This window comes from Myotis myotis, unplaced genomic scaffold, assembly GCF_014108235.1.
Source record: "Myotis myotis isolate mMyoMyo1 unplaced genomic scaffold, mMyoMyo1.p scaffold_m19_p_3, whole genome shotgun sequence".
Lineage (NCBI taxonomy): Eukaryota > Metazoa > Chordata > Mammalia > Chiroptera > Vespertilionidae > Myotis > Myotis myotis.
In genome coordinates, this window is record NW_023416335.1 from 147993956 (window position 1) to 148020926 (window position 26971).

The 26971-nt window shown below is 40.5% G+C and overlaps 1 protein-coding gene across 2 annotated transcripts in view; it reads left to right on the forward strand.

The window, feature by feature from the left end:
* MDM1 (Mdm1 nuclear protein) overlaps positions 1-20521 on the forward strand; it is a 45363-nt gene extending 24842 nt beyond the window's left edge. For both annotated transcript variants that reach the window (XM_036301190.1, XM_036301191.1), the window contains 6 exons: positions 2469-2771; positions 4011-4123; positions 4219-4328; positions 16467-16716; positions 18447-18506; positions 19830-20521. In XM_036301190.1, the coding sequence (XP_036157083.1) occupies positions 2469-2771; positions 4011-4123; positions 4219-4328; positions 16467-16716; positions 18447-18506; positions 19830-19939 (946 nt within the window). In that variant the 3' untranslated portion in view covers positions 19940-20521. The remainder of the gene's footprint in view (positions 1-2468; positions 2772-4010; positions 4124-4218; positions 4329-16466; positions 16717-18446; positions 18507-19829) is intronic.
* The last annotated feature ends 6450 nt before the right edge of the window (positions 20522-26971 follow it).

Below are 26971 nucleotides of genomic sequence, written 5' to 3' on the forward strand. Positions count from 1 at the left end.
CAGTGTATTAATATAGTCACACATACAAATTAAACTATAAATTCTAATTATATGACATCTGATTTTAAGTTCATTACAAAACCTGTTCTTTAATAATGTCTGGAAAAGATTAATCTATCTAAAGTATAAAATTTGAATCAACTTACCAGATCCACAAGTACACTCGAGTTTGTGCACAAACTCTAATTGAGCAAGTTAGAACATGTGGGGTCGGTCCTTGTTTATGTGCATAATGCCAGTTTAGGGGATATGCATGAATTTTGTCAGTAGTGGTGCAGGCATATATATGTGAAGATAGGAGTAAGAGGAGATAAATATATTTTATTTTGAAGTATTTTAATGGCAATTCCAGATCATAACTTTAATATATCTAATCTAATAAAAGAGAAACTTGGTAATTGGCATACGACTGCTACCCTTCCCATTGGCTAATCAGGGCGATATGCAAATTAACTGTCAGCCAAGATGGCGGCCGGCAGCCAGGCAGCTTGAAGCGAACATGAGGCTTGCTTGCTTCAGTGACGGAGGACTCCAACGTTCCCCGCCTGCCGCTGCAGGCCTCTGAGCCTGCAGTTTGAAACATTTTAACAAATATATCTCAGAGCTGGAGTCAGAGCTGGAGTTATACATTGTTTTGAACCGAAACAAACCAGATACCTACTTTCAGCAGTGGAGGTCTAAGAGCTGGAGCCTCAGAGCTAAAGCTGGCCCAGAATTAAAAAAAAGAAAAAGAAAAAAAGGAGCGGTTGGGAGCTTCCGTTACCCGCCAGCCTGAAAACAGCCCTCAGCCCCTCACCCAGACTGGCCAGGCACCCCAGTGGGTACCACCACCCTGAAGGGTGTGTGACCAGCTGCAAACAGCCCTCAGCCCCTCACCCAGGCTGGCCAGGCACCCCAGTGGGGATCCCCACCCTGAAGGGTGTGTGACCAGCTGCAAACAGCCCTCAGCCCCTCACCCAGGCTGGCCAGGCACCCCAGTGGGGACCCCCACCCTGATCCAGGACACCCTTCAGGGCAAACCAGCCAGCCCACCCATGCACCAGGCCTCTATTCTATATAGTAAAAGGGTAATATGCCTCCCAGCACCAGGATCAGCGGAGCCGTGAGGCCTCCCGGCACCGGGATCAGCGTGACGGGGCAGCGCCCAAACCCCCTGATTGCCCTGCAGCTCTGTGTGTGACGGGGTGGGGCCACAACCTCCCTATCCGCCCTGCTCTGTTTGTGACAGGGGAAGGCGCCCCAACCTCCTGATCAGCCCTGCTCTGTGCCTGATACGGGGGAGCTCCCCAACCTCTGATCGCCCTGCGGCTCTGTGTGTGACAGGGTGCGGCGCCCCAACCCACCCCCCCCTCCCCCACGGGCCCTGCTCTGTGACAGGGTAGAGCCATAACCTCCCCATTGGCCCTGCCCTGACTGTGAGAGTGGCGGCTCCCCAACCCCCTGATCAGCCCTGCTCTGTGGGTGATAGAGGGCGGCCCGACAAACCCCCCCCCCCCCACGGGGCCTGCTCTATGTGTGATGGGGTAGAGCCATAACCTCCCCATCGGCCCTGCCCTGAGTGTGACAGTGGCGGCGTCCCAACCCCCTGATCCTCCCTGCTCTGTATGTGACAGGGGGCGGCGCCCCAACTCCCCTATCGGCCCTACTCTCTGAGTGACAGGGGGGAGCTCCTCAACCCCCTGATGGGCCCTGCTCTGTGCGTGACAGGGGGGAGCTCCCCAACCCCCCTGATGGGCCCTGCTCTGTGTGTGACAGGGGGGAGCTCTCCAACCCCCCTGATGGGCCCTGCTCTGTGCGTGACAGGGGGGAGCTCCCCAACCCCCTGATCGACCCTGCTCCGTGCGTGACAGGGTAAGGAGCCCCAACCCCCCTGATGGGCCCTGCTCTGTGTGTGACGGGGGCAGCGCCCCAACCCCCGGATTGGCCCTGCTCTGTGCGTGACAGGGGGTGGCGCTGCAACCTCCCCATCGACCCTGCCTTGAGTGTGGCAGGGGCCAGTGCCCCAACCCCCCAATCAGCCCTACCCTGAGCGTGACTGAGGGTGGCATCGCAACCTCCCAATCCGCCCTGGTCTGTGCATGACAGGGGGCGACCCCCCAATTCCCCAATCGGCCCTGCTCTGAGCCCGACCAGGGGCTGCACCTAGGGATTGGGCCTGCCCTCTGCCACCCCGGAGCAGGCCTAAGCCAGCAGGTCGTTATCTCCCGAGGGGTCCCAGACAGCGAGAGGGCGCAGGCCGGGCTGAGGGACCCCCCTCCCCACCGAGTGCACAAATTTTTGTGCACCGGGCCTCTAGTTATACTATAAAATGAACTCTTAGATTTCCTTCTTCAATATCTGGGCAAGGCAATATCTGTGGGAAATGTATAGTAGTGAATAGTGGAAGGGAATGATGGAGTCATTAAAATTGGTATAACTAGAAAACTCAAACTATTAGAGTTTAAAATAAAACTTTTTTTGTTATGCAGAGATCCTACAAGCCATAAGACTTTGAAGAAATGTTCTACAAAGCGAGAAGAAAAAAGGCCTGTCTCGGAAGAACAGCCCCAGAAAAATACCATGGAGAAACTGGGCATGTCAGATGCTCCCACTGTACCTGTTAGAAGGCGCCTGGCTTGGGATGATGCAGAGGTCACCAATGAAAACATACAGAAACAGTCGAGAGAGGAGGACGATGCAGAGGACAGAGGAAGGGACAAGCAGGTTTATATGGGAGAGTTAGAGAAGTTGGAAGTACATGAAAAATCTAAGGCAGACAACATAAAAGAAGGGTGAGAGTTTTAAATTAATCAATATTTAGCAGCATTGTACACAGTTAATATGTATTTTGTTACTAATTAAGTATAGTGGGCTTTTGGTTTTATGACTAATAAAGATTTTATTTTAATCTCAGGAAGTAGGCATTCTACATGGTTTTTAATTTTATTTGATCAGGTATTTGAGTCATCTGAACTTAGTAATTAATTGAACACTTGAATACTGATCTACTTGGGGAGGAAGTAGTGAGTGTTATTTTCATTTATGTCCTGCTAATTATGATTTGCTAGATTTGTGAATGTGTCTGGAAGAATGACTTTTCTTTATGATTTCAGGAAAATAGCTGATATTCTTAAATATCAGATGGTTATACCAAAAATGAATGAAAAGATAATCCTATATAATAAAAGGCTAATATGCAAGTCGACTGAATGGAACAACAACCAGTCGCTATGACATGCACTGATCACCATGGGGCAGACATTCAATGCAGGAGCTGCCCCCTGGTGGTGAGTGTGCTCCCACAGGGGGAGCACCACTCAGCCAGAAGCTGGGCTCACTGGCAAGTGCAGTGGGAGTGGGCCTAAGCCGGCAGTCGGACATCCCCTGAGGGGTCATTGACTGCGAGAGGGCACAGGCCCAGCTGAGGGACCTCCCCCTCTAGTGTTTTATAAGTTAAAATATTTTGGCAAATAGCTAATTCCTATTGATTTATATGCAGATTTCTTTGGGGAGTGGTTCTCTACCATTGGTACTGGTACTTTTTGTCCATAGTCCAAATCCTTTATTGTTCTTTTAAAATATATATTTCAGAGAGGGAAAGAGAGATAGAAACATCAGTGATGAGAGAGAATCATTGATCAGCTGCCTCCTGAATGCCCTCCACTGGGGATTGAGCCCATAACCCAGATATGTGCCCCAACCCAGAATCGAACCATGACCTCCTGGTTCATAGGTCGACGCTCAACCACTGAGCCATGCCGGCCGAGCTCCCTTATCATTCTTTCCTGAGTTTTGTAGTTAAAATGAGACTTAGGCTCTGATTTAATAAAAGAATTCTCTGCTGTGTTCTTGCTGACTTGCAATGATCTTCCCTCTTTCCCAGTATTTCAGCCACTCTTGCCTGCATGTGGATTTATTTAGTTTTTCAGAAACAAAATGGTCTTATCTTAAAAGTTTTATACTTTATTATTGCACAATGATAGCAGATTTCCTGGAGGAAATGCTTCATAATAGATTATTTTAATTTGTAGGTCAGATTCTTCTTCTGTATCCTCAGGAAAAGGAGGCAGGCTTCCTACTCCGAAGCTGAGAGAACTTGGTGGAATTCAAAGGACTCATCACGATCTTACCACTCCAGCTGTTGGTAATAGGCAAACACTATGCAGCTCTTATTTCACCTGCCTTATCTACATGAAAATTTAGTTTAATTGAAACTTATCATCATCTGCATTTTTCCAGGTGGTGCTGTTTTAGTGTCTCCATCTAAAGTGAAGCCTCCAGTCCCGGAACAGAGGAAAAGAATGTCTTCGCAGGATGGTTTAGAGACTCCAAAGAGTGAATTTAGGAAGGTAACTATTTCTATTTTAGGGGAAAACATCTCTTCAGGAAGTGATTTTTTTAGTCACATGTAATAAATGAATGATAACTTCAGATTTTAGAAATTTTTGTGTAACGTATATGGAGATAATCTGTTAACTATTTTTAGTAAGGCAGAAGCATTGAATTGTTTTTTCTGGTGTTGACATTGTATTTCTGCTATTCACTTTCAAATCTTGTCAGTAGTGACTCAACAGGAAGAGAAGAAAAACAGTTCTGTTTATTGAGTATCTAATGTGTGGCATTTGTGATCCAGCTATATTTTAGCACCAAAGATATAACCTTATTGAACTTACATTCTAGTAGAGGAGACAATAAATAGGATAACTAGGTAAAATACATAGTACGGTAGATGGTGATAAGTACTAAGAAGAAAAATAAAACAGGGCAAGTGAATAAGAAGGGGCCAGGAAAATTCTCACTGAGAGGTTGGCATTTGAGCAGAAGCTGAAGTTGGTGAAGGATTGACCCATATGCATATCTAGGAAGGCATTCTAGGCAAAAGAACAGCAAGTGCAAAATCCTGGAGTTGAGAAGGTAGCTCATTTCTTCAGGAACAGAGAGCAAGAGAGGGAGAGTAGTATGGGTGATGAGTTCAGAGGCATAATGGGCCACTAAATTGTGTAGAGCCTTATAAGTCATAGCAAAGACTTTCAATTTTATTCTTAATGAAATGGGAAGCCTTTGGAGAGGCAGAGGAGTGATATGAGCCAAAATATTCAGGCAAGAATGATGGTCATTGGATTGTAATGGAGGTCATATGATAAAGTCTGATTCTGGATATTCATAGATAGTATAGCTGATAAGATTTGCTGATGTATAAGATATGGGGTGGGAATAATAGAAAAATCAAAGATAACTCAGGATTTTTGCCTGAGCAATAAGGATGGAATTGCTTTTTAACTGAGATGGGGATGACAGTATGAGGAAAAGATTTATCAGGGAAGACCAAGAGGTCTGTTTTGGACATGTTAAAGTTGAGAAGCTTATTAGTCATACAAGTAGACATGTTGAGTAGGGAGTTAATTGAGTTTGGAGTGTAGAGGAGAGGCTGGGCTGCAGATAGATTTGAAGGCTCTTTATCATGTAGGTGGTACAGGTATGTAAGGTCTTGAGACTGGCGAAGGTCATCAAGGACGTGGATTTTAGAGAACAGTAGGTTTATATAGGTCTGAGCCCCAGGCTTTTAATATTGGGAAGTTGAGGAGTAACCAGCAAAGAGACTGAAGAGAAGCAGCCATGAGGTGGTGGGAAACAGAAGACTGTGGTCTCCTGGAGGTGTCGAGGAGGAGGGAGTGCTAATGCTACTGATGGGTCAGTAAGGTATGAACACTGATTATTGGATTTAGCTACCTGAAGGTTATTGGTGACCTTGAGAGAGGGCATTTTTGGTAGTAGTGTGGGACAAAAGCCAAAATGCATGTGAGTTCAAGAGAACAGAGAGGAGAGGAATTGGAGACAGCATCACAGACAATTCTTTCAAGAATTTTTCCCATGAAAAGAGCAGAGTAAGGGAGTGGGAGTTAGAAGTGAGATCAAGAAAGAGGAGATAAGAGCACATTTGTATGTTGATGACAGCAGTTTTTTTTTGTTGTTGTTCTGAATATTTTTTTATTTTATTGATTAAGGTATTACATATGTGTCCTTATCCCCCTATTGCACCCCCCCTCCCCCCAACTCATACCCTCATACCCCCTGGTGTCTGTTTTAAAGAGAGAAAAGATGATGCAGGAGTGAGAGGAAAATTGTTGGAAAGATGTTCTTGACTAGGAGAAAGGGCATAGGACCTGGCAGATATGTGAAAGGGTTAGCCTTAGGCACTGACAGTTCCTTCATTGTTAAAAAAGGGAAGGCAGAACAAATTTTATGGGCACTGCTGATGAAATACAGGAAAATGTGGGAGCTTTTGGAAAGTCCCTTTTGCGTTTGGTGGAAATAAAGCAAGATCTTGATGGAAATGAGGCAGGGGAAGAAAATTTTGGAGGTTGAGGAAAGAATAAGGCATGAAATAGTTTTTTCAGATAGCGGGAGAGTGAGTGGGCCAGGGAAAGTGAAATATTGCAGGGCAGCGTTAGGAACCATTTTTGGTCAGTGGTCACAGATTTGATGTAAGGCCAGTCAGGATGGGTTGTACGTTTTTGTCCAGGCATATTTGGCTTCAGAGATGCAGGATAGGTAGAGAGTTGGATTTAACTGGGGTTCATGTTTTGTCAAGGGAGTGAGACCAAATGAGAAAGGGAGTTAAGGTATATGCAGGACTTGTTGGACTTGGGGTACCCGTGGGGATTAGTTTTAAAGTTAGGAGGTGGTGGTCAGAAGTTGAGATTATGAAGAGGTTGCAGTTCCTAGTAATGACAAAGCTTAACATATAATCATGGGAGTAAGTGGCTAAAGTAAAATAGAGAACATTCAAAGAAGAGGTTGAATTTCTTTAGGGGATTTTTCTGGAGGCTATTCATAAGTTCCAGAGGGCACAGTGGAGAGTTATTAGGTATTGGGGAGAGGTGAGAGAATGGGTCAGAGTCCAGTCCCCCAAACCTGCTCATAGCTGGTACCCATTAAATTGTGTTGAAGGAGTGTAACTGGAGTGACAATATCTAAACTATATCCTTTTACTTACCCATACATGTTACACATATTATTAATAATTAACATTTTTAAGAAAACAAAGGGGAAAAATGATTGCTGCCTCCCAGCAATCAAGGGGGTGGATAATGGGAAATAACTAAATCTAGCTCCTGATACAGCCCCTGGTAGTGCTTGTGGCAGAAAATACACATCCAGGGAGTTCTAATCAAGTGGTTAATAAGAAGTTTGTTGGTTTATTAAAAGAAGCGTGACAGTAGGAATTCAGAGTATTGATAGGAATCTTTTGCCCCCCATGAACTGTCCTGCTACTTCCTCAGGAATCCAGGCTGTCATGTGGAAGGAGTGAGCTTCTAGTTAGCTTTGCCCACAGGGCTCACTACCCTAAGCTAAAATGAGTGACCCTAATCTATATTTGCAGCTGGATTTATATGTATTATTTTAATTTATTATGGAATTAAATTTTTGAATAATTAAATAAAATTAATTAATTAAAATAGAGCAATATTGTCCTTTAACATTTTAATGCCAATATCCTCCTCATCGTATATAGCACAGCTGTAACATTTTAATTATAAGTCCCTCTAAAATAAGCAGGATTCTTATTAACTTGATTAGAACTCCTTTGATGTGAAGTTTCTGCCACCAGCACTACCAGGGGCTATACCAGGAGCTAGATCGGTTATTTCCCATTCTCTACCCCCTTGATTGCTGGGAGGCAGCAATCATTTTATCCCCTTTGTTTTCTTAGAAAAGCTAATTATTAATAATATTTAAAATGTATTAAGTTTTCAATAAATAAATTAATTGAAATCATTCTACATTTCTTTTTACTATAGAAATTAGGGAGAATCCTATATAATAAAAGCCTAATATGCAAATCGACCAAACAGTGGAATGACTGGTGTAACGACCAGTTGCTATGATGCACACTGACCACCAGCTGGTAGACACTCAACACAGGAGCTGCCCCGAGCCCGCAGGCCCCAGACCAGCCAAGGCGGGTGCCAGCGAGGGCCCCCAAATCACCCCGCCGATTGCCCTGCAGAGGGAGGTGACTGGCAGCGGTGGCGGAGGGCAGGGCCGGCGAGCGGGCAGCACCAGGCCAGCCAAGGCAGGTGCCAGGGGGGTCCCCTGATTGCCCCGCCAGTTGCCCCACAGATAGGTGCTGATTGCCGGCCAGGCTGGGGGACCCTACCAGTGCACGCATTTTGTGCACTGGGCCTCTAGTATATTAGAATATCCAGAAAATTTTTCATTTTTAACTTTTAACGACATACTTTGAATTGTGGGAGTATTATGGTACAACAGTAAATTGGGTAACTTATATAGGGATGATCATAATAGGTAGCATTTCCTGAGTGCTTACTTTTTTCTAGGCCCTGTGCTAAATACTTTATGAAACTTTATAATGAACTCTGGGAGATTGGTATTGTTATTCTTCTCATTTTTAGATGATGAAACTGGGGTCACACCAAATGATGTAGTAGAATTTGGGTCCAGGCAATCTATTCCCAGAATCCACATTTTTAACCGCTGAACAATACTGTCTCATAGAACTTTAGAGTAGAATTTTCATGGTATTGTTTTAATCAAGTACCATTTATACATTTTATAAATCATATTAAAAACCCAGTGTCTGGCCCAGCTGGTGTGGTTCAGTGGTTGAACATCAACCTATGAACCAGGAGGTTATGGTTCAGTTCCCGGTCAAGGCACATGCCTGGGTTGCGGGCTCAGTGTGGGGTGTGCAGGAGGTGGCCGATCAATGATTCTCTCTCATCATTGATGTTTCTCTCTCTCCCTCTCCTTCTCCCGCTCCAAAATCAATAAAAATATGTATAAAAAAATGCTGGGGTCCAACCCCAGCAGGTCCAGGGGTCCCCAAAGGTGTGGATGGAGTCAGCGAAGAGGGAAAGACTCAGAGACAGCGTTCAGTTGATCAGCAGCCTAGCCAGGATCTCTAGCCAGGATCTCTGGCCAAGTTCTGGTCTGGATCTCCAGCCAAGTTCTGTTCAGGTTCTCCAGCCAGGTTCAGTCACCAGGTTCTAGTCAGGTTCTCTTGCCATGTTCTATCCAGGTTCTGTAGCCAGGTTCTGTCTCTAGGTTCTTCAGCCATGTTCTCTCGCTAGGTTCTGTCTCTAGGTTCTGTCTCCAGTTTCTGTCCAGGATCTTTTGCCATGTTCTGTCTCTAAGTTCTGTGTCTAGGTTCTGTGTCTAGGTTCTGTGTCCTGTTGTCTTGTTACATCTGTATTTATACCAGTTGATTCCAATCCTATCAATCTCTATTCCAAAGGTTAGGGCGTTTCTTATCTCCATTCCAGGGAGTAAAGATTATGTAGCTTAAGCATGATTGTTCATAGTTAAAGTGATTAATTACCCGCCTGGCACTTAGTTAAGGGGTTTTATTTCCTCCCTAACTTCAGGGGAAAATCCCTTCCTGGGGAAACCACCTTTCTCAGAGAGGTGACCTTGGTTAAAACACATAGTGCCAAGAAGGTGAGCAAACATATTAAGAACAGTATGCCATATATGCCAGCTCCCTTGAAACAGCAAGGATGGACCAGCTCCCGGCAAAAAAACACAAAAACAAAAAACAAACAAACAAAAAATCCCCAGTATCTGTTAGCTCACTTCATTCATTCATTAGGCAAATGTTTCTTATCCATTTATCCACATGAAGTAGCAAAAGTAGACATGTTACATGATCTTATGGAACCTACAGTTCAGTGAGAGAGATTCACATTATTCAAAGAATTCTTCCCTAAAAAGGTAAAGTTAAAGCAAATAAGTTTCAAAGAAGTATACAGTGCTATTCTGGAAGGAATTGACATAGTTTTAGAAGTCAGAAAGCTTCTTGGAAGTCAGGGATGCTTCTTAGAAGTCAATTTAGTTGAGATATAAAGGAAGGGGAAGAGTTAACTAGGCAAAAAGAGTGGGGAGGAGAAGCATAGCATATGCCAAGATCCTATAGAGAGGAACAATTAGGGTTTTAAGAAACAGACCAGTTTAAAGTGTGGCAGGGAGAAGATACGAGATGAGGCTGGAAAAGATAGCAATATTGAGAATTTCTGTTATTATATCAAGAGCAATGGGGAGCCATTGAAATATTTTAAAGAACTTTCTGGCTGCCATGGAAGGTGAAAGTAGGCTGTGGATACCTGTAAAAGGTCATTGCAGTAATTGATGGCTTGAACTAAGGAGGGTTGGCACAGATAGAAGTGGCTGAGACTGAAGAATTGTGTAAGGGGAACGATGTTGAGGCTTGGTGCTGGTTGGATACTAGGGGTGAGAGGGCATTAATGACTTCTGGGTTTCTGGCTTGCCCAAAAGGATTGATGGAGGTTGCTGTGCACTGAGGAAGAGAACTCTGGATAGGAACCACTTTTAGAGAGGGATATCAGGAGTTTCATTTTTATTCACTCGATTCAGTATTTAATGTGCTCTTACTATATGCCAGGCACTGTTCTAGGATCTGGGGATTAATTGATATTCAGAACAAAATCCCTGCCCTTGTGGAGCTTGTGTTTTTATGGGAGAAATAGACAAATTTTATAAAGACAATTTAAGGTGGTAGTAAGTGCTGTGAATGAAATAAAATCACAAATGACTTCCAAGGGGTGGATGAGGCTGCTTTACTTTGGGCCATAAAGACAGGCACCTCTGAGGAGGTGGTGTTTTATCTAAGACCTGACTAATGAGGGGAGGTGCCCATGCAGAGATCTGGGGCACAGATTGTTTTCCAGGTAGAAAGAGCAGCAAGTGTATAGCAGAGTTTTTAAGGAGTGAAAAAGCTGGTATGACCAGAGCCTAGAGAGGGAAGAAGAGAGTAGGGAATAAGGTTGGAAAGGGGAGGCTGGATAACAAGTGGGGATGTTGTTCTGATGGCACTGGGAAGCCATTGGAGGATTTAGAAGCAATAAAGCAAATATAAATCTCTGGTTTACATGGTAAATAAAATCATTCACTGCTCAGTGGAGAATGGACTGTACTGGGGGAGAGTGGAAGCAGTGAGGCCAATAAGGAGACTTTAAGCTCAAAAATAGATCACAAAGTCAGTTAAATTAAACCTGGGAACCCTCTGTGTTTAAAATATTCTACCGATTTTATTCAGGTCTTTTTAACAATAGTAAAACCATTTTCATAGAGACCTCAAATTCTATTTATATGTATAGAAAATGAAAAATATCAAGGAACAGTTTTCCTAAATGATACTTATAGTTAAAAAGGGAAGCAAGAAGATTCGTAGTTTTTATCTTAATCTTGATTTAAAAATATGTTTGTTGGATAAGATCCTAGGCCAGTGTTCGGCAAACTCATTAGTCAACAGAGCCAAATATCAACAGTACTTCTTCAAAATAGACTCGCCCAGGCCAAAAACCGACTTCTGCTCATGGGCCATGAAGTTTCAATCGCACTGTACGTGTGCGCCCGCACGTGGTATTTTGTGGAAGAGCCACACTCCAAGGGGCCAAAGAGCCGCAGTTTGCCGACCAGGGTCCTAGGTCATGTCTACTTTAAAGCAATGAGCTCTTTAATTGCAGAAAATGATGCCTAAGATCAGAAAGCATTGTTTTGAATATTGCATTGATAAACTCAAAGTTAATAGCTAAAGGCAATAATTACAAGGATTAATCAGGAAAGTTTGGAGCTGTATTTGATTTTACTGGTTTACATTCTCTTAAAAAAGTGAAACTACACAGAGACTTTTAGGATAATGATATGTTATCATTGTGGAAAATTAAAAAAAGTGTCAAAATAAAAAAATAATGTCATACTTACTGTTCAGGGACATCCACTTTTGAAATTTTGAATTATTTAGGTAAATAGTGTATTTTTTATCATACTGTAGATAAGGCTTTATAACCTATTTTTCTCACTTAGTAATGTATTATGAACATATCCTATCTAAGAATAGAGAAACATGGTAATTAACTGTAACTTCGCTACCCTTCCCATTGGCTAAGCAGCGAGATATGCAAATTAACTGCCAACCAAGATGGCGGCTGGCAGCCAGGCAGCTGAAGCTAGCAGGAGGCTTGCTTGCTCCAGTGATGGAGGAAGCCAAGGTTCCCCGCCTGCTGCTGCTGGCCTCTGAGCTGCACTCTAAGAAACAATGTTGCAATTATAGAAGCTAAATAAACCCCAGAAACCTGCTTTCAGCCATCAGAGCTGGAGCGAGCAGGACCGCAACAGTGTTACAATTATAGAACCCAAACAAACCCAGATTCCTGCTTTCAGCAGCCGAGGTCTCAGAGCTGGAGCCGAGCCTCAGAGCTAAAGCTGGCTCTCAGCTCCAGTGACAGCCATAGAAGTTAACTAAATCTCAGAATAAAAAAAAAAGAAAAAAAGGAGAGGTTGGGAGCTTCAGTCACCCACCAGCCTGAAAACGGCCCTCAGCCCCTCACCCAGACTGGCCAGGCACCCCAGTGGGGACCCCCACCCTGAAGGGGGTGTGACCAGCTGCAAACAGCCATCAGCCCCTCATCCAGGCTGGCCAGGCACCCAAGCGGGACCCCCACCCTGATCCAGGACACCCTTCAGGGCAAACCAGCCGGCCCCCGCCCGTGCACCAGGCCTCTATCCTATATAGTAAAAGGGTAATATGCAAGCTGACCCTAACAGCAGAAAGACTGGGAATGACTGGTCACTATGACACACACACTGACCACCAGGGGGCAGACTCTCAATGCAGGAGCTGCCCTCTGGTGGTCAGGTTGCTCTCACATGGAAGGAGCTCTGCTCAGCCACAAGCCAGGCTGATGGCTGCCAGTACAGTGGTGGTGGTGGGAGCCTCTCCTGCCTCCTCAGCAGCGCTAAGGATGTCTGACTGCAAGTTAGGCCTGCTCCCCGCTGGCAAGTGGGCATCCCCCGAGGGCTGCTGGGCTGCCAGAGGGATGTCTGATTGCCATCTTAGGCCCAATCCCCTGGGGAGCGGGCCTAAGCCAGCAGGTGGTCATCCCCTGAGGGGTCCCAGACTGTGAGAGGGCACAGGTCAGGCTGAGGGACCCCCCCCCCCCCCGAGTGCACAAATTTTTGTGCACCGGGCCTCTAGTTTCCATATAATTAAATATCATTTATATATAATTTTTAATAATGTGGTATACAGTCTATAGTTATACAGTCGTCGTTTTAACTACATGCTTATTGTTGAAATCTATTTTTTAAAAGTAGATGCCTATGGTTATTTCTTAATTTTTCTATTTTGAAATACATCCTTTACCTAAATTTCTGTTGTCTTCTTGTGTAAATACTAAGTGGTGAAAGGATTCAATATTTTAAGGTTTTAGCTATGTTTTGCCAACTTCCCCAAAAGATTGTGCTCCCAACAACACTGTAGTGTCATTTTTTATATCCTTGCCAGCTCTGGGTATCATAGTTTGTTTTTTCAAAAAGTAATCTTTGTAATTTTGGAGGTAAAAAATTAGTACTTCAATGATTCTCTTTTGAAATATTTGATTATAAGTGGTGAATATGTTTGACATTTATATTTTGTGTGTGTATGAATTGCTTATACATATCCTTTTTCTACTTTTTAGTTAGGTTTATCTCTTCTTACTATTTTTAAAGAAATACTTATGTAGCAATTATAGTAATTCATCAATTGTATGTTATATATTTTCCTCAAATTTGATTTTTCATTTATTTATTTATTTAAATATATTTTATTGATTTCTTTTTAAAAAATTAAATCTTTATTCAGATTATTACAGTTGTTCCTCTTTTTCCCCCCATAGCTCCCCTCCACCTGTTTCTCCCCCGATCCTCCACCCTTCCCCCCCCCCCCACACTGTCCTCATCCATAGGTGCATGATTCTTGTTCAGTCTCTTCCTGCATCCCCCACACCCCTTCCCCCCCCCCCAGAATAGTCAGTCCACTCCCTTTCTATGCCCCTGATTCTATTATAATCACCAGTTTATTCTGTTCATCAGATTATTTATTCACTTCATATTTAGATTTACTTGTTGATAGATGTGTATTTGTTGTTCATAGTTTGTATCTTTATCATTTTCTTCTTCTTCCTCTTCTTAAAGGATACCTTTCAGCATTTCATATAATACTGGTTTAGTGGTGATGAACTCCCTTAGCTTTTCCTTATCTGTGAAGCTCTTTGTCTGATCTTCAATTCTGAATGATAGTTTTGCTGGATAAAGTAATCTTGGTTGTAGGTTTTTGGTATTCATCACTTTGAAAATTTCCTGCCACTCCCTTCTGGCCTGCAAAGTTTCTGTTGAGAAATTAGCTGACAGTCGTATGGATACTCCCTTGTAGGTAACTGACTGTCTTTCTCTTGCTGCTTTTAAGATTCTCTCTTTGTCTTTTGCTCTTGGCATTTTAATTATGATGTGTCTTGGTGTGGTCCCCTTTGGATTCCTTTTGTTTGAGGTTCTCTGTGCTTCCTGGACTTGTAAGTCTATTTCTTTCACCAGGTAGGGGAAGTTTTCTGTCATTATTTCTTCAAATAGGTTTTCAATATCTTGCTCTCTCTCTTCTTCTGGCACCCTTATAATTCGGATGTTGGTACACTTGAAGCTGTCCCAGAGGCTCCTTACACTATCTTCATATTTTTGGATTCTTTTTTCATTTTGCTTTTCCGGTTGGGTGTTTTTTGTTTCTTCGTATTTCAAATCTTTGACTTGATTCTTATGATCCTCTAGTCTGCTGTTGGGAGTCTGTATAATATTCTTTATTTCAGTCAGTGTATGCTTAATTTCTAGTTGGTCCTTTATCACAACCTCGAGGGTCTCATTAGATTTCTTGTAGGTCTCATTAAGTTTATCGGTGGTTTCTAGAAAATTCTTGAAAAACCTTAAAAGTGTGGTTTTGAACTCTATATCCAGTCGTTTGCTTTCCTCCATTTCTGTCATTTGTGTCCTGTTTCTTTGTCTCTGCATTTTTTTTATGCTTTGCTGTGCCGATAGAGTGGCTTTCTGTACTAGGTGTCCTATAGGGCCCAGTGGCTCAGCCTCTCCAGTTACCTGAGGCAGACACTCTTGGTGCACCCCCTTGTGGGCTTTGTGCACAGTCTTGTTGTAGTTAAGCCTTGATTGTTGTAGGTAACACTGGGAGGGATTGACCTCCAGGCCAATTGGCTGTGAGTATCAGCTGTGTCTGCAGTGGGGGAACTTCTGTGCTGGAGACATCCCCCTGGGGCAAGACTTGCTTTAATGGGGCTTTGGTGCTCACTGAATCTGCCCCCTGAGTGTGTCCTTTATGAATCCCAGGAGCTGCAATCTGGATGGTCCCACTCTGACCACCAGGCACACTGGCTCCTGGATCTCTAAGGAGGTGCTAAACTAGCCTCTGCCTGAGACTATCCAGCAGGAGTCAGCTGTGATGCAATGCAAGTTGCCCTGGGGCCTTGGGCCAGCTGCAGTTTGTTAGGTAATTATCAGATTGCAAAGGGCCAGGCCTTTCATATGCAAAAGCCTCTGTGGCTTGGGCAGGGCGGGGTCCCAGGGGATCAACAGGGCAGAGGGAGCAGTTATGGCTGCTCTCAGTCCTGCCCTCAGAGGCCCTGCTTCTCATTGTCCCAGCAATCGCTGCAAGCACCCCCGAGAGAAAGCCGCCCTTGAGTTTTGACCGATGCCAGACAGTCCAGTTTCTCCCGTATGAGTCTGGGTCCCCAGAGACTCACCCGGAACTGGAGCTCAGAGCTTGAGACTCCCTCCCGATTGAAAAAGACAACCGTGTCCTCAGCCGCCAACCCTCTCTGCATGTGCCTCTGTACCTCTGTATTTTACTTCCCCAAGCACCTCCTCTGAGTCTCGGTATGCTTTTCTCTTTGCTTCTAGTTGTAGAATTTCCACTCAGTCAGCCTTCCTATGGTTCTGGATGATGTTCGTTCCGTCTTTTAATTGTATTTTTGAAGTGGTTGTGCGAGGCAGCAATCTCTGGTGTTTACCTATGCCGCCATCTTGGTTTTCCATTTTATTGATTTCTTACAGAGAAGAAGGGAGAAGGATAGAGAGTTAGAAACATCGATCAGTTGCCTCCTGCACGCCCCCTATTGGGGATGTGCCCACAACCAAGGTACATGCCCTTGATTGGAATCGAACTTGGGACCCTTCAGTCTGCAGGCTGACGTTCTATCCACTGAGCCAAACCAGTTAGGGCTTTCTTTTATTTTTTAATGTTTATATATATTTTTTTTCTGTAGCTAAATATGTTTATATTTGTTGTTAGGCTTATAAAACCTTCTCCATATGGATGTTACATAAAGTTTCCCCATATTCTCCTACTGCTTTTATAGTAATACTAGAGGCCCGATGCACAGAGTTCGTGCAAGAGTAGGCCTTCCTTCCCCTGGCTGCTGGCACCGACTTCCCTCTGGCACCCAGGATCCGGGCTTCTCTCGCAGACCTGGCTTCTTCCGGAAGGACGTCTGGCCTAATTAGCATATTATGCTTTTATTATTATAGATATTTTTGTGTGTATTTAAATGTTTTCTACACACACACACACATATGTAAACACACACACACGTGGGTTTTTTTTGTTTGTGTTTTTTTTTGTCATTTAGAAAGAAGGTCATGTGGTAGCTCTGACTTCTCCAGCTGCTGGTATAAAAACAGTTGATCCCCTGCCTTTAAGAGAAGATTCTGAAATTAATATCACCAAATTTGCTGAAGCCACTCTTCCAGTTTCAAAAATTCCAGAATATCTAACAAACAGGTCTGGGCGGTCTCCTTCTCCACCCTGTGCTTCGTCCTACTGGCATCCCTGTCATCGAATTAACGGCTGTCTGAGAGATCCAGAATTTCAGCATAATGGTAATTATTTTGGTTTTAATTTTTTGTCTTTTAAAATGAAAGTCTTACACGTGTAGGTACAAAGGCTATAAGTATATACTAAGTATTAATAAATTATGTTACTTAGTTTTTTAATTAGTGTATTTTCTTTAAATAGGAATTTAATCTGTGGAATAGTTCATTGTACTGTACCCAAGGTTACTTTTGTATAATCGTGAGGTGTGTCTCAAGTTCTTTCCCATACACATACAGGCAATGCACTAGATGCCAATAGCACCCTTTCCTCAGGTGTGACAACCAAAAATGTCTGCATACATTGCTAAATGTTGCCTAGGTATAGAATTCAATGAATTATTTTCCTTTAGTTTTATTGGGCATTGCTCTGCTCTCTTCTAGCTTATACCATTACTGTTGAGAAGTCTGATACTCTCTTTATTTTCCATCTTTTGTATGGGTCTTTTTTATTCCTGGAAGCTTTTTGGGATCATTTCTTTATACCTAATGATCTGAAATTTTACAGTACAGTGGGGCCTTGACTTACGAGTTTAATTCGTTCCGAGACCGACCTCGTTAAGGAGCTCGTTAACTCAAATTACTCTATCAACTCAATGCAAAAAATCGGCCGAGAGACAGCTGTATCTCAAAAAACTTGTTAGTCGGGACACTCGTAAGTCAAGGCCTCACTGTAGTTCTTTTTTCATTCATTTCGCTGATACTCAGTAGGTCTTTTCAGTTCCTCACTTCTGGGACATTTTCATGAATTATTTAGTCAGTGATTTCTTCCCTTCCATTTTCTGTTTCATTTTTTTCTGATACACTGATTATTCAGGTGTTGACCCGGTGACCATGATCTTATTTTCTTACCTTACCTCTCCTATTTGCCATCTCTGTCTTTTTATTTTAATTTAAAAGGGTTACAATTTTTTATCGTTTTCCTTTTCTTCTGAGTTTTTTAAAAGAATTTGGCTATATTTTTAACTTTTAAGAATTTTTTTAACACTGAATTTTTTGTATACAGCATCCTGTTTTTATTTTATAGATCACATGTTTTATCTCTTTCAGAAGATTAATATATATGATGTCAGAGTAGCTTTGATAAGCCTTTAGAGATGAAACCTCCATTTCTCTTCTGGGAGAGGAGTAGTTACCCACCTGTGCAGATTTAAATAAGGACCTGGCAGTCTTTTTTTTTTTTAAGTTTTTATTTTTTAATTATAGTTACTTTTAATATTTTGTATTGGTTTCAGATGTACATTATAGTGGTTAGACAATCATACACTTTACACAGTGTTTCCCCCAATATTTCCAGTATCCAACCAGTTTCCTGGTTCAGTCTTATTCTCACTTCAACTTTCAGTGCTACTCAATACTCCCAAATGCTGAGCCATGAGGAGAACAAAATGATTGCTTCTTGGTTTACCTCCACTGTTGCCTTAAGAATATATTTTTATTGATTTCAGAGAAAAAGGGAGAGGGAGAGAGAGATAGGAACATCAGTGATGAGAATCATTGATCGGCTGCCTCTTGCACGCCCCCTACTGGGGATTGAGCCTGCAACTCAGGCATGTGCCCTTGACCAGAATTGAACCTGGGACCCTTCAGTACCCAGGTGGATGCTCTATTCACTGAACCAAACCTGCTAGGGCTAATAAAATTTTTGATAGGTTACTTTCACTAAGGGTTTGGTATAAATAAGATATACTGTTGGGTAGCTTTGAAAGATAATTTCTTGTGCCTTTTATTTTTTTAAGTGGGAAAAGCAAGGAAGAACAATTTCCAGTTACCGCAGCATGAAGCCTATAATGATGAAGGTATTTCCATAGTCCAATAACAAGATAAAAGTATGAGGTTTATTATATGGCATTTAGTTTATAATAGTATAATTATCTTACAATTCATCAGCACTATATACTTTACAAAGTACTCCCACCAGGTGTTACTTCATTGGATCCTTGAAATATTATGAGGGAGGTGAAGTTATCTCTATTTTACAAATGAGTAAACTGAGACCTAAAGGCCCGGTGAATAGTTTCTAAGGCAAACGGATGATAAAAGATTGAGCCTCAGATCACACTGAGGTCCATACCCTCTCTGTTTCCCCCCGGTGTAGGTGGAATTTGGCCTAGCATTGTATCCATTATTTTTCCAAATGTGATATATTCTTATCAATTTTTCATTCTAAAAAAAATACAATTTTGAAAAATGAGCTTTTTTTTCTGTGTAGTTTTCATGATGACAAATTCATTTGTTTCTAATAGTGGCAGGAGAAATTTTGAATTCTTGATGTGAACAGCTAAAATGACAATTTTAATTTATCCTTAGAAATATGAAATTGCTGAATTTGTAAATTTGGGGTTTGAAAGTAAATTTAAATTAATACTTTATGTATTTTAAGTTCATGTACATTAAAGGTTGTCTTTCCTCTTAGCAAGTTTGGGACGTTTTTTCAGAATTTAGTGAGCTGGAAATTAAGTTATTATGTTTTCAAGTGCAAATATCTGGACAAGTTGAATCCAGTTCTGTTTTCTTTCATTTTTTTTAAAAAAAATTTTTATTGCTTAAAGTATTACAAATCTGTTTTCTTTTTAATGGAAGAACAATGTTTACAAATAATCTTATAATAGATTTGCTTACTCAGAGTGAGGAATTTCAGTAATAATGAAAGGTAGCATATTAAAGTCAAATAATATTTCTACATTAAGTAAGATTATTTTAGAAATGTGATATAAATACCATGTTAAGCTATGGAATTTTGTTTTTAAGAAGTTTTAAAAAGCTTTTCACTCAGAGCAGCTGTACTTTTTAAAGTAGGGCAGGACAGTCTGATGATGAATTGTTTCCAGGTAATACTGAAATCATAAGCCGTGTGTTGAGGTGATGACATTGTGGGATTTCAGGAAGGAGACAGAATGCTTATTTAACATTTAAATGTTTCATTCTGAATATGGTAAACTTGGTAAATTTACTATGAACTGTCTGAAAATATTAGTATCTTATATTTCAATAGAGTACTTTTTTCTGTCAGTCAATATTGACGTTACAAAGCTTTATGCTTTTACTTTTCTGTTACTGTTATAAAACAATATTTTTATAAGAGATATTTTTTGCATTGACTATAATTCTTTTCATTGCAGATGACAGATTATCTGAGATTTCTGCTCGCTCTGCAGCTTCCAGTCTCCGGGCTTTTCAAACTCTGGCACGAGCTCGGAAAAGGAAGGAGAATTTCTGGGGCAAAACATAATTAAACACACCTATTTGAGTTGCTTTTATTTCGGGAACTATTAGCACAATTTTTCTTTATTGCTTTATTCTGTTAAGACTTTTTAAGTATTTGGATTTTTTCCTAACAATGCCTACTTAAGAAGAACTATTTGATTTTCAATAGCCAATTCAATTTACTTGGAAAATTTTGACACAGGTTTACACAAATTTAACTTTTAAAGAATTCTTTTTACATCTATTCCAAATTATAAAGACATAGATTATAAAGTTCTTCACATGTTCTAACTTTTGTTTTAGTGTTATGGATAGTTGGTAGAATTGTGAATTTTACCTATCCAAAAAATATTCTAAGTGAAGTAAAAATTAAGATTCCAGTGTGAAGTATATATTTCCCTAAGATTGCTCCTGTTATCTTTATAATTGTAGATGTCATAAAATGAATATTTTGCTCTTTTATTTTTCTGTAGTGTTTATTTTTTAGTAACTTCCGTATGTGGTTATAATGTTAAGATACTTTTAGATTTAAAATATTAGCTGTACATATCTTTCTTATTTATGTAACAAAGTTTGCTGAGAGAATATGTATATTTTTTATCTTTATGTGTATTCTATTTGTACAAGTACTGGCTTATATTTGAATAATGTCTGAATTTTGAAAAATTATTTGTATAATGGAAAACTAAAACTTTGTAGATATTTCAAAATAAAAATCAAGTATTTCAATTCCCTGTTTATTTCAAGTGTTTGGCTTCTCCAAAATGTTAGTACATAGGACAGATAATTATCTTTTAGAAACATTTTACTCATAATAGGTTAGTCAAATGTTATAGTGCTTTTGCATCAATCCAAATGCAATGAAACCAAGTCCATGATATCTTTGTATAAAAGTAGAAAAATATAGAATTTCCAAGGCAGAATAATTTTTAAAAAATTTAACACAAACTTTTTGACTGAACTTCTTCAGTCATAGGGACATATTCTGACTTTACCTTGTAAATCATGATAAATTTAATTTTCTTAAAATAGAGTTTTTATAACAATACAGAAAAGCTTTATAATAGTACATAAAAGGTACTGAAGATAAAATATACGATTATTTGTGCTTATTGGTTAGAAAACAATCTGTTCTAAATTGCTTTATTTGGTCAAAAGTGCTATACAAAAATCATCGATTCACAGTAAGTTTGTTAAAGATCTTAGCATTATCATGAGGTTATAAAGAACTGTGGACATACAATTATTTGCTTATATTTCACTGACCTTTTAAAATAGTTTGTTGATAAAAAAAAAAGTTATGAAGGCACTAAATATGGAAATAAAAATTATAAGTTAGTGTATAAGTGGATTTTTGAACACAAATCATCTTGGATTCTGTATAAATGTCTACTGAGGCATATTAATTTGGAACTGAGAGATGGTTAGTTGGCTAGGACAGAGTTTTCAATGGCTGACCACTGATTTACAGTAAAGTAAGGAATTATAGCTTAAGCTGTAGACGGTAAAGTCTGGGGTCACACACTGGAATAAATCACTCCACATGAACTTGATCTGTTGGGTGTTGGATGGGTTAGGGTGTGGTTCTCATGAGGTCAAGGTCATTACTCCGTCTTGTACTGCTGACTGCCTCTCAAAAGCCCTACTCAGTGGCCCAGGGGAGAGAGCAATGTTGAGGGATCAATATTGTTTCATCACTCCTACTAAAAGATCAATTCAAAGGACCTGCATTTGAATTGGGTAAGTAGTTTATACTAGAGAAATGGTTCATGAGATTTGTTGGTATTTAGGAGCTGGGATTGTTAATTCAATGTTTTAATCAGTTTTATTAAAATATTCTTTCATGTATAATAAACTGCAATCATTTAAAAAATTATAGCTCAGTGAGTTTGGAAAGAATGTATACATCTGAAACCAACACCAAGAAACATTACATTTCCAGCATCCTAAAAGTTTCCTCATTTCCTTTAGCAGTTAATTTCATTCCTACATATAGTATTATAAAGTGGTGATAACAACTTTTGTCAAAATTGGTATTTCATAAACTGGATTGGGGAGAGAACATCAGAATCACAATGGAAATTTTTCCAAAATGCACACACCTACCACCCCGTTTTTTTATCCCCCCACCTTCACCCTAGATGCTGAGATTCCCATGTGTCTCTGGTTGAGAACCCAGACAAAAATGCACAAGTAATGCATATGGAAACTGCATGTTCATTTTTGCTTTCATCTCTGCATCTCTTTGGGAATCTGAACTCTTAAGAAGGAGGGAAGACACTCTTAGATTAAATGACTAGACCAAGATCTCAGCTGGTAAATCAAATCTAGGTCTTCTTACTTGAAATCTACCCACGTTGCCTACTCTCTAGTGTTAAACTTGCGAGTCCTGCTGTGATTCAGTTCTCTGGTTGATTCATTTGGGAATTAAAATTTTAACTTTGCTTTCTTAGAAGATAAATGAAACACCTACCTTTCTAGTCAGGAAAAAAGAGTATACAGCATATACATATATTGTACAAATGGATTCAACCAGAATGAAATTGAGTTAATAATCAACACAAGTTTGTCCTTACATAGAACAATGTTATAATTGGCTACCCAGGATGGATTTTGTACCTTTGTTGTAGTTGTAGACACTCAGAAAATATTTATCCCCATTTTTGGAAATTTACCAAGGAACAAGTAATCTAAAATGTAAATGACCCTCGAGTCATTTACATTTGGTTTTGGAATAGGTTTTGGTACTTTTACATGTGGTAGCATTGGGCATGTTAGCATACTCAGGGCCCATACTTTGTCAAAATGCCATCATCACTCAGTTTCTGCTGCACAAAGGCTACTTCAGGAAACAGAAGTCTCTGTCATCGGACTAGATATGGTTGTGCCCTGCTGGGTGTGGGTCATGTGGGGGCTCTGAGAAGCCAGTCTGTTCCTCTAGCTTAACTCATGAATTAAAGGCAGGCCAGTGGTATCTTTGGCCCTTTGTTGCTCAACTTCACACTAATGCTGATCCTACACTTGGCATTGACCATATGTGTCTTTCTCCTATGGTGAGTGGACACAGAGACTCACCCCCTTCTTTTCTCTCAAGTTTAGAGCCAAACTTCCTGAAATTGTATTTCATGTTTTATTCCCACCCTGGTCCTACAAGGCCCATCAAGGATAGTGGAGGACAGCTCTCCCATAGGACTACCCCTGCTATAAGGCAGGTAAGAGAAAGAGGACATCCACTTCTCTTCCAAACGCTCCATCTACTAGCTCCATAGGCCATCATTATGCCCCAGATATATCAGAGCATGTTCTTGAAAACTGAGTGAGCGATGAGGACGGGGGGCACGCAGGGTTTTTGGAAGTCAGGGCATGAGGCCAACAGATGTTTGGGAAGTTCACAACCAATCTGAACCACCTGATGGACAATTTAGATAATGTTGGGAAATTGTTCAGTCCTGCCCCTCCCCCCTGCCCCATATATTCTAAACCTAGTAGTGTGCTGAATCTGGTTTTTTTGGGGCCAATTGTAAAATATTCAGAAATTTTGTGAGCAGGATATTAAAACCAGTAGTTTAAAATTTGCCATGGTGGCTGTATTTATACCATGGAAGTGAGCAAATGCTATGGATCAGGGCTGCCTCCCCAGTTACCCTTCCTGGGCATTTACAGCCCCACTGCTGCAGCCATTACTGGTGTTGAGACTTTTCTTTCCGTTCATTTTCTGATAAAACCCACTGCAGAAAAAAGAAAAGAGGCAGCTCAAGATAAGCTACTATTAATTTACTATACTATTCATATATTCCTTGGCTTATAAAGTACTTTGTAAGTACTTTATAGTTTAGTTTCATTTCTTGGCTGAAGTCTATCTAGAAAATAAAAACAAGCCACAAATAGCAGATAATAGACTGTAGAGAGGAACTACCCATGATCCACCCATGGGACTAGCCAGAGATGGAATGCTGTATATGTGATCCCAGGTGATTCTGATATGCAGGTAGTTTGGGAACCATGGCTTTGGGGTTATATTAAGCTTGAACAAACTGGTTAAACTTTGGCGCCTGTGTTCCTCATCTACAAAATTCACAATTCAATGGCTTAAGGTCTGTAAAAGTGTTTCATATAGTCAATGTTATGTAATTCAAAATGTTCCATTGTGTTGAAGGCAAATTATCTTTAAAACAGTGAGAGAAAAAGGTGTGTTTTAGAAAGCAGGAGGCAGTGTTTCCTGAAATCGTGGCATCTCGCATCATAGTCTATGTGTGATGACCTACATTCAGCTCACACAGAGGCCATTTGGGGCAGGAGTGCTGAAATGATCTGTCTGCTTCCGTTATGTGGTAAAGCAAAAAAGTCTGTGACTACAGTATTGTGACTCAGCGACTCCAGAAAGTGGAATCAATTACCTGATAGATGCAAACTGTATAAGTATAACCATGAATCGGAGATCTTATCAGGTATGAGTCAGGCCATGCAGAGATAAAGGACCCACGTTAATTACTGATGAAAGGAAAGATAGTAAGGTTGGTTCCTGGATGAATGTGCAGCCAATATCAAAGATTTCCTACCGTGCTTCAAGTTATTTTTGAAAAAGATGAATTAGAACTTAAAGTTTTATAATTTCAAGAAGAAAAATCTAAACTAAATATAAAATGCCACACATTGTGGAAAAATATAGAAGCTTTATATTCAGACATTATAGTATAGTCATCGTTTGGGCTTATCACTCAGAAAAATTTTGCCCACAATGAGTACCTTTGCATTCGCTGTTCCCGTTAAAAATTATTTAGGTCAAAGCCATTAAGGTTATGGAAAATCCAAAGAAAATTGAAAATTGGTTAGTATGACCATACTCACACTTTTGGTTCCAAAGAACCAATAATGTTAGAAACTTTAATTTGTAGTTTTGCAAGATGAAACATCTGGAGGGCTTTACTAACTAGAGAGTATAATCTGGCATAAACAATAGCCCTACATTAATCATAAATTAATTACTGTGAATGGTAGCTGATGTTAAAAACATCACAGATCCATGCTCTAAGAACATGGCAGTTTCTTCCATTTAGAATTAAAATGTGGGGATCAAGAAAAAAGTTTTCATTCAGATTTTAAAAATTTGAATAAACATAAAAATACAGAATAGTAGAGACTAATATATACCAATATACCAATAGTTCTTTAGTTATTACTGAAATAACATAATAAAAATAAAAATTAAGAGCTAAATACTTGTGATTAGAGAAGCTCCTAGAAAAACATCTGATGATCCTCATTTTATAAATTGTGATTATGTTCATTCATTCACTCATTTATTAAAACTGCATGCAAACTTTGCACAGGTATTTTCTGCCATGCACAACACATTAATCTCAGTGTCTCTTCAGGTAATCATCCACTTAATCCATCACAAATTGCAAAATAAGTTACCAGACATTTAGCAATAGTTTTTTGTTAATTCCATATAAGGAGAAAGATCATTTTTCACTCATGCTTCACGAATTTTCAAATTTTCTATGACAACTATTTTCCATTTCTTCTCTCTGAAGGTCAGCATATCCAGCAAGCGAGTTTTCCTCTTCTTTTCTGGCGTCAGGTTCCCTTTGTTAAACTCCTAGTTCTTAATAATGATAAACCCAAGTCACAGTAAAACAGTGTGTATGGTTTGTGTGTGCGTGTTATGTGTTTACATGTGTGTTAACAACACCAACACACAGCCATGTATCATTTATTGCTGGTGCATTAATTAAAAGAAAACTGTAATAAGTCTTGTAAGCTTCTCCCTCTGCCAAACCCACCTGCTTTAAAAAGTGTTTGCCCTGTCTTTGCCTTCTGGTTTTCCATGGGTCCAAGGCATTGGTTAACTTTAAAACTCGTCTTTTCTGTGCCCTCTGCAAGGTGTCTCAAATCCAGACGTGGTGATGATACAAGATCAAATGTGTTAGAGTATATTATCATATTTTTCTCTGGCTGAATGAGTAAACTTTTACAAGTCTTCCTATAATAGATTTTCTTTAACAATCTTAACAAGGCCACAAAGAAGCTGAGAAAAAGAAATATCCATCAGTGTTTGTTTTAACAGCTTATAAGCTTGAATTTGACCGAGAGTGTTTGAATCTTGATTCTGCCACTTCTTAGCTGTGTGACCCTGGGCAGGTTGCCTAATTACTCTGAGCACCAATTAGGGAGTATGTTAAATAGGAATAATAATAATACCTTGTCTCAAATGGTTATTGTGAGAAATAATTTTAAGCATGTGAAGCACTTAGTACTGGCACATAGAACTCAATAATTGTAATTACTACTATTTCTAGCTTATTTGATAAAATTGCTCTATTTTTAAAAAGGTGAGGGATTCCAGGAGGAATAAAAATTATTTTAACTTAGTATTTTAAGCAAGTGATACAGGAATTTAGGGCAGTGGCCAAATTGCCAGGAGGGCCAACCGTTACAGGCGTATTATGGCGTTGTCATCTTTTTGTCCAGACCTCAAGCATTCTCTCCACTGACTCCATCTTACCACCCATCTGAATGGGACTTGAAAGAGAAGTTAGAGAAAAGACAGAGGATGCTTTTCATATTGAAAACAACTACAGAAAATGCATCTACTCTGGAGATTAATCAGAGAAGTATCCAGTAAAGAGGTGTATTATTAAACTGGCTACCATGCTGGCTAACTGGAGCGTAGTACAGCTGAGAACATTCTGGGAGCTCATATCTCAGCACCAAGGGTTGGGGAGCACTGTCAGTCACTGGCTGAAGGATGCTGGGATGGGGAGGGAAGTGAATAAGCATTAATAGCATAAGTGCCCTGGCAACTGCTGCTGGGAGAAAGGGATGAGAAAGCCTCAGGCAGAGGAGAGCAGGGGCTGTAGTTGGAGGTCAGCAGAGGTGCACTATGAAATCTGGGGGGCAGAGGGAGGGGCACTCCTAGTGTCCGAAGTCAAGTTCTAAAAGTCTAAGGACCATCCCGTATCTACCGGCCTTGTGAAAATGAGTATATATATTTTTAAATATTGTATTAGCTTGTTAGGGCTGTTGTGACAAAGTACCACAGACTGGGTGGCTT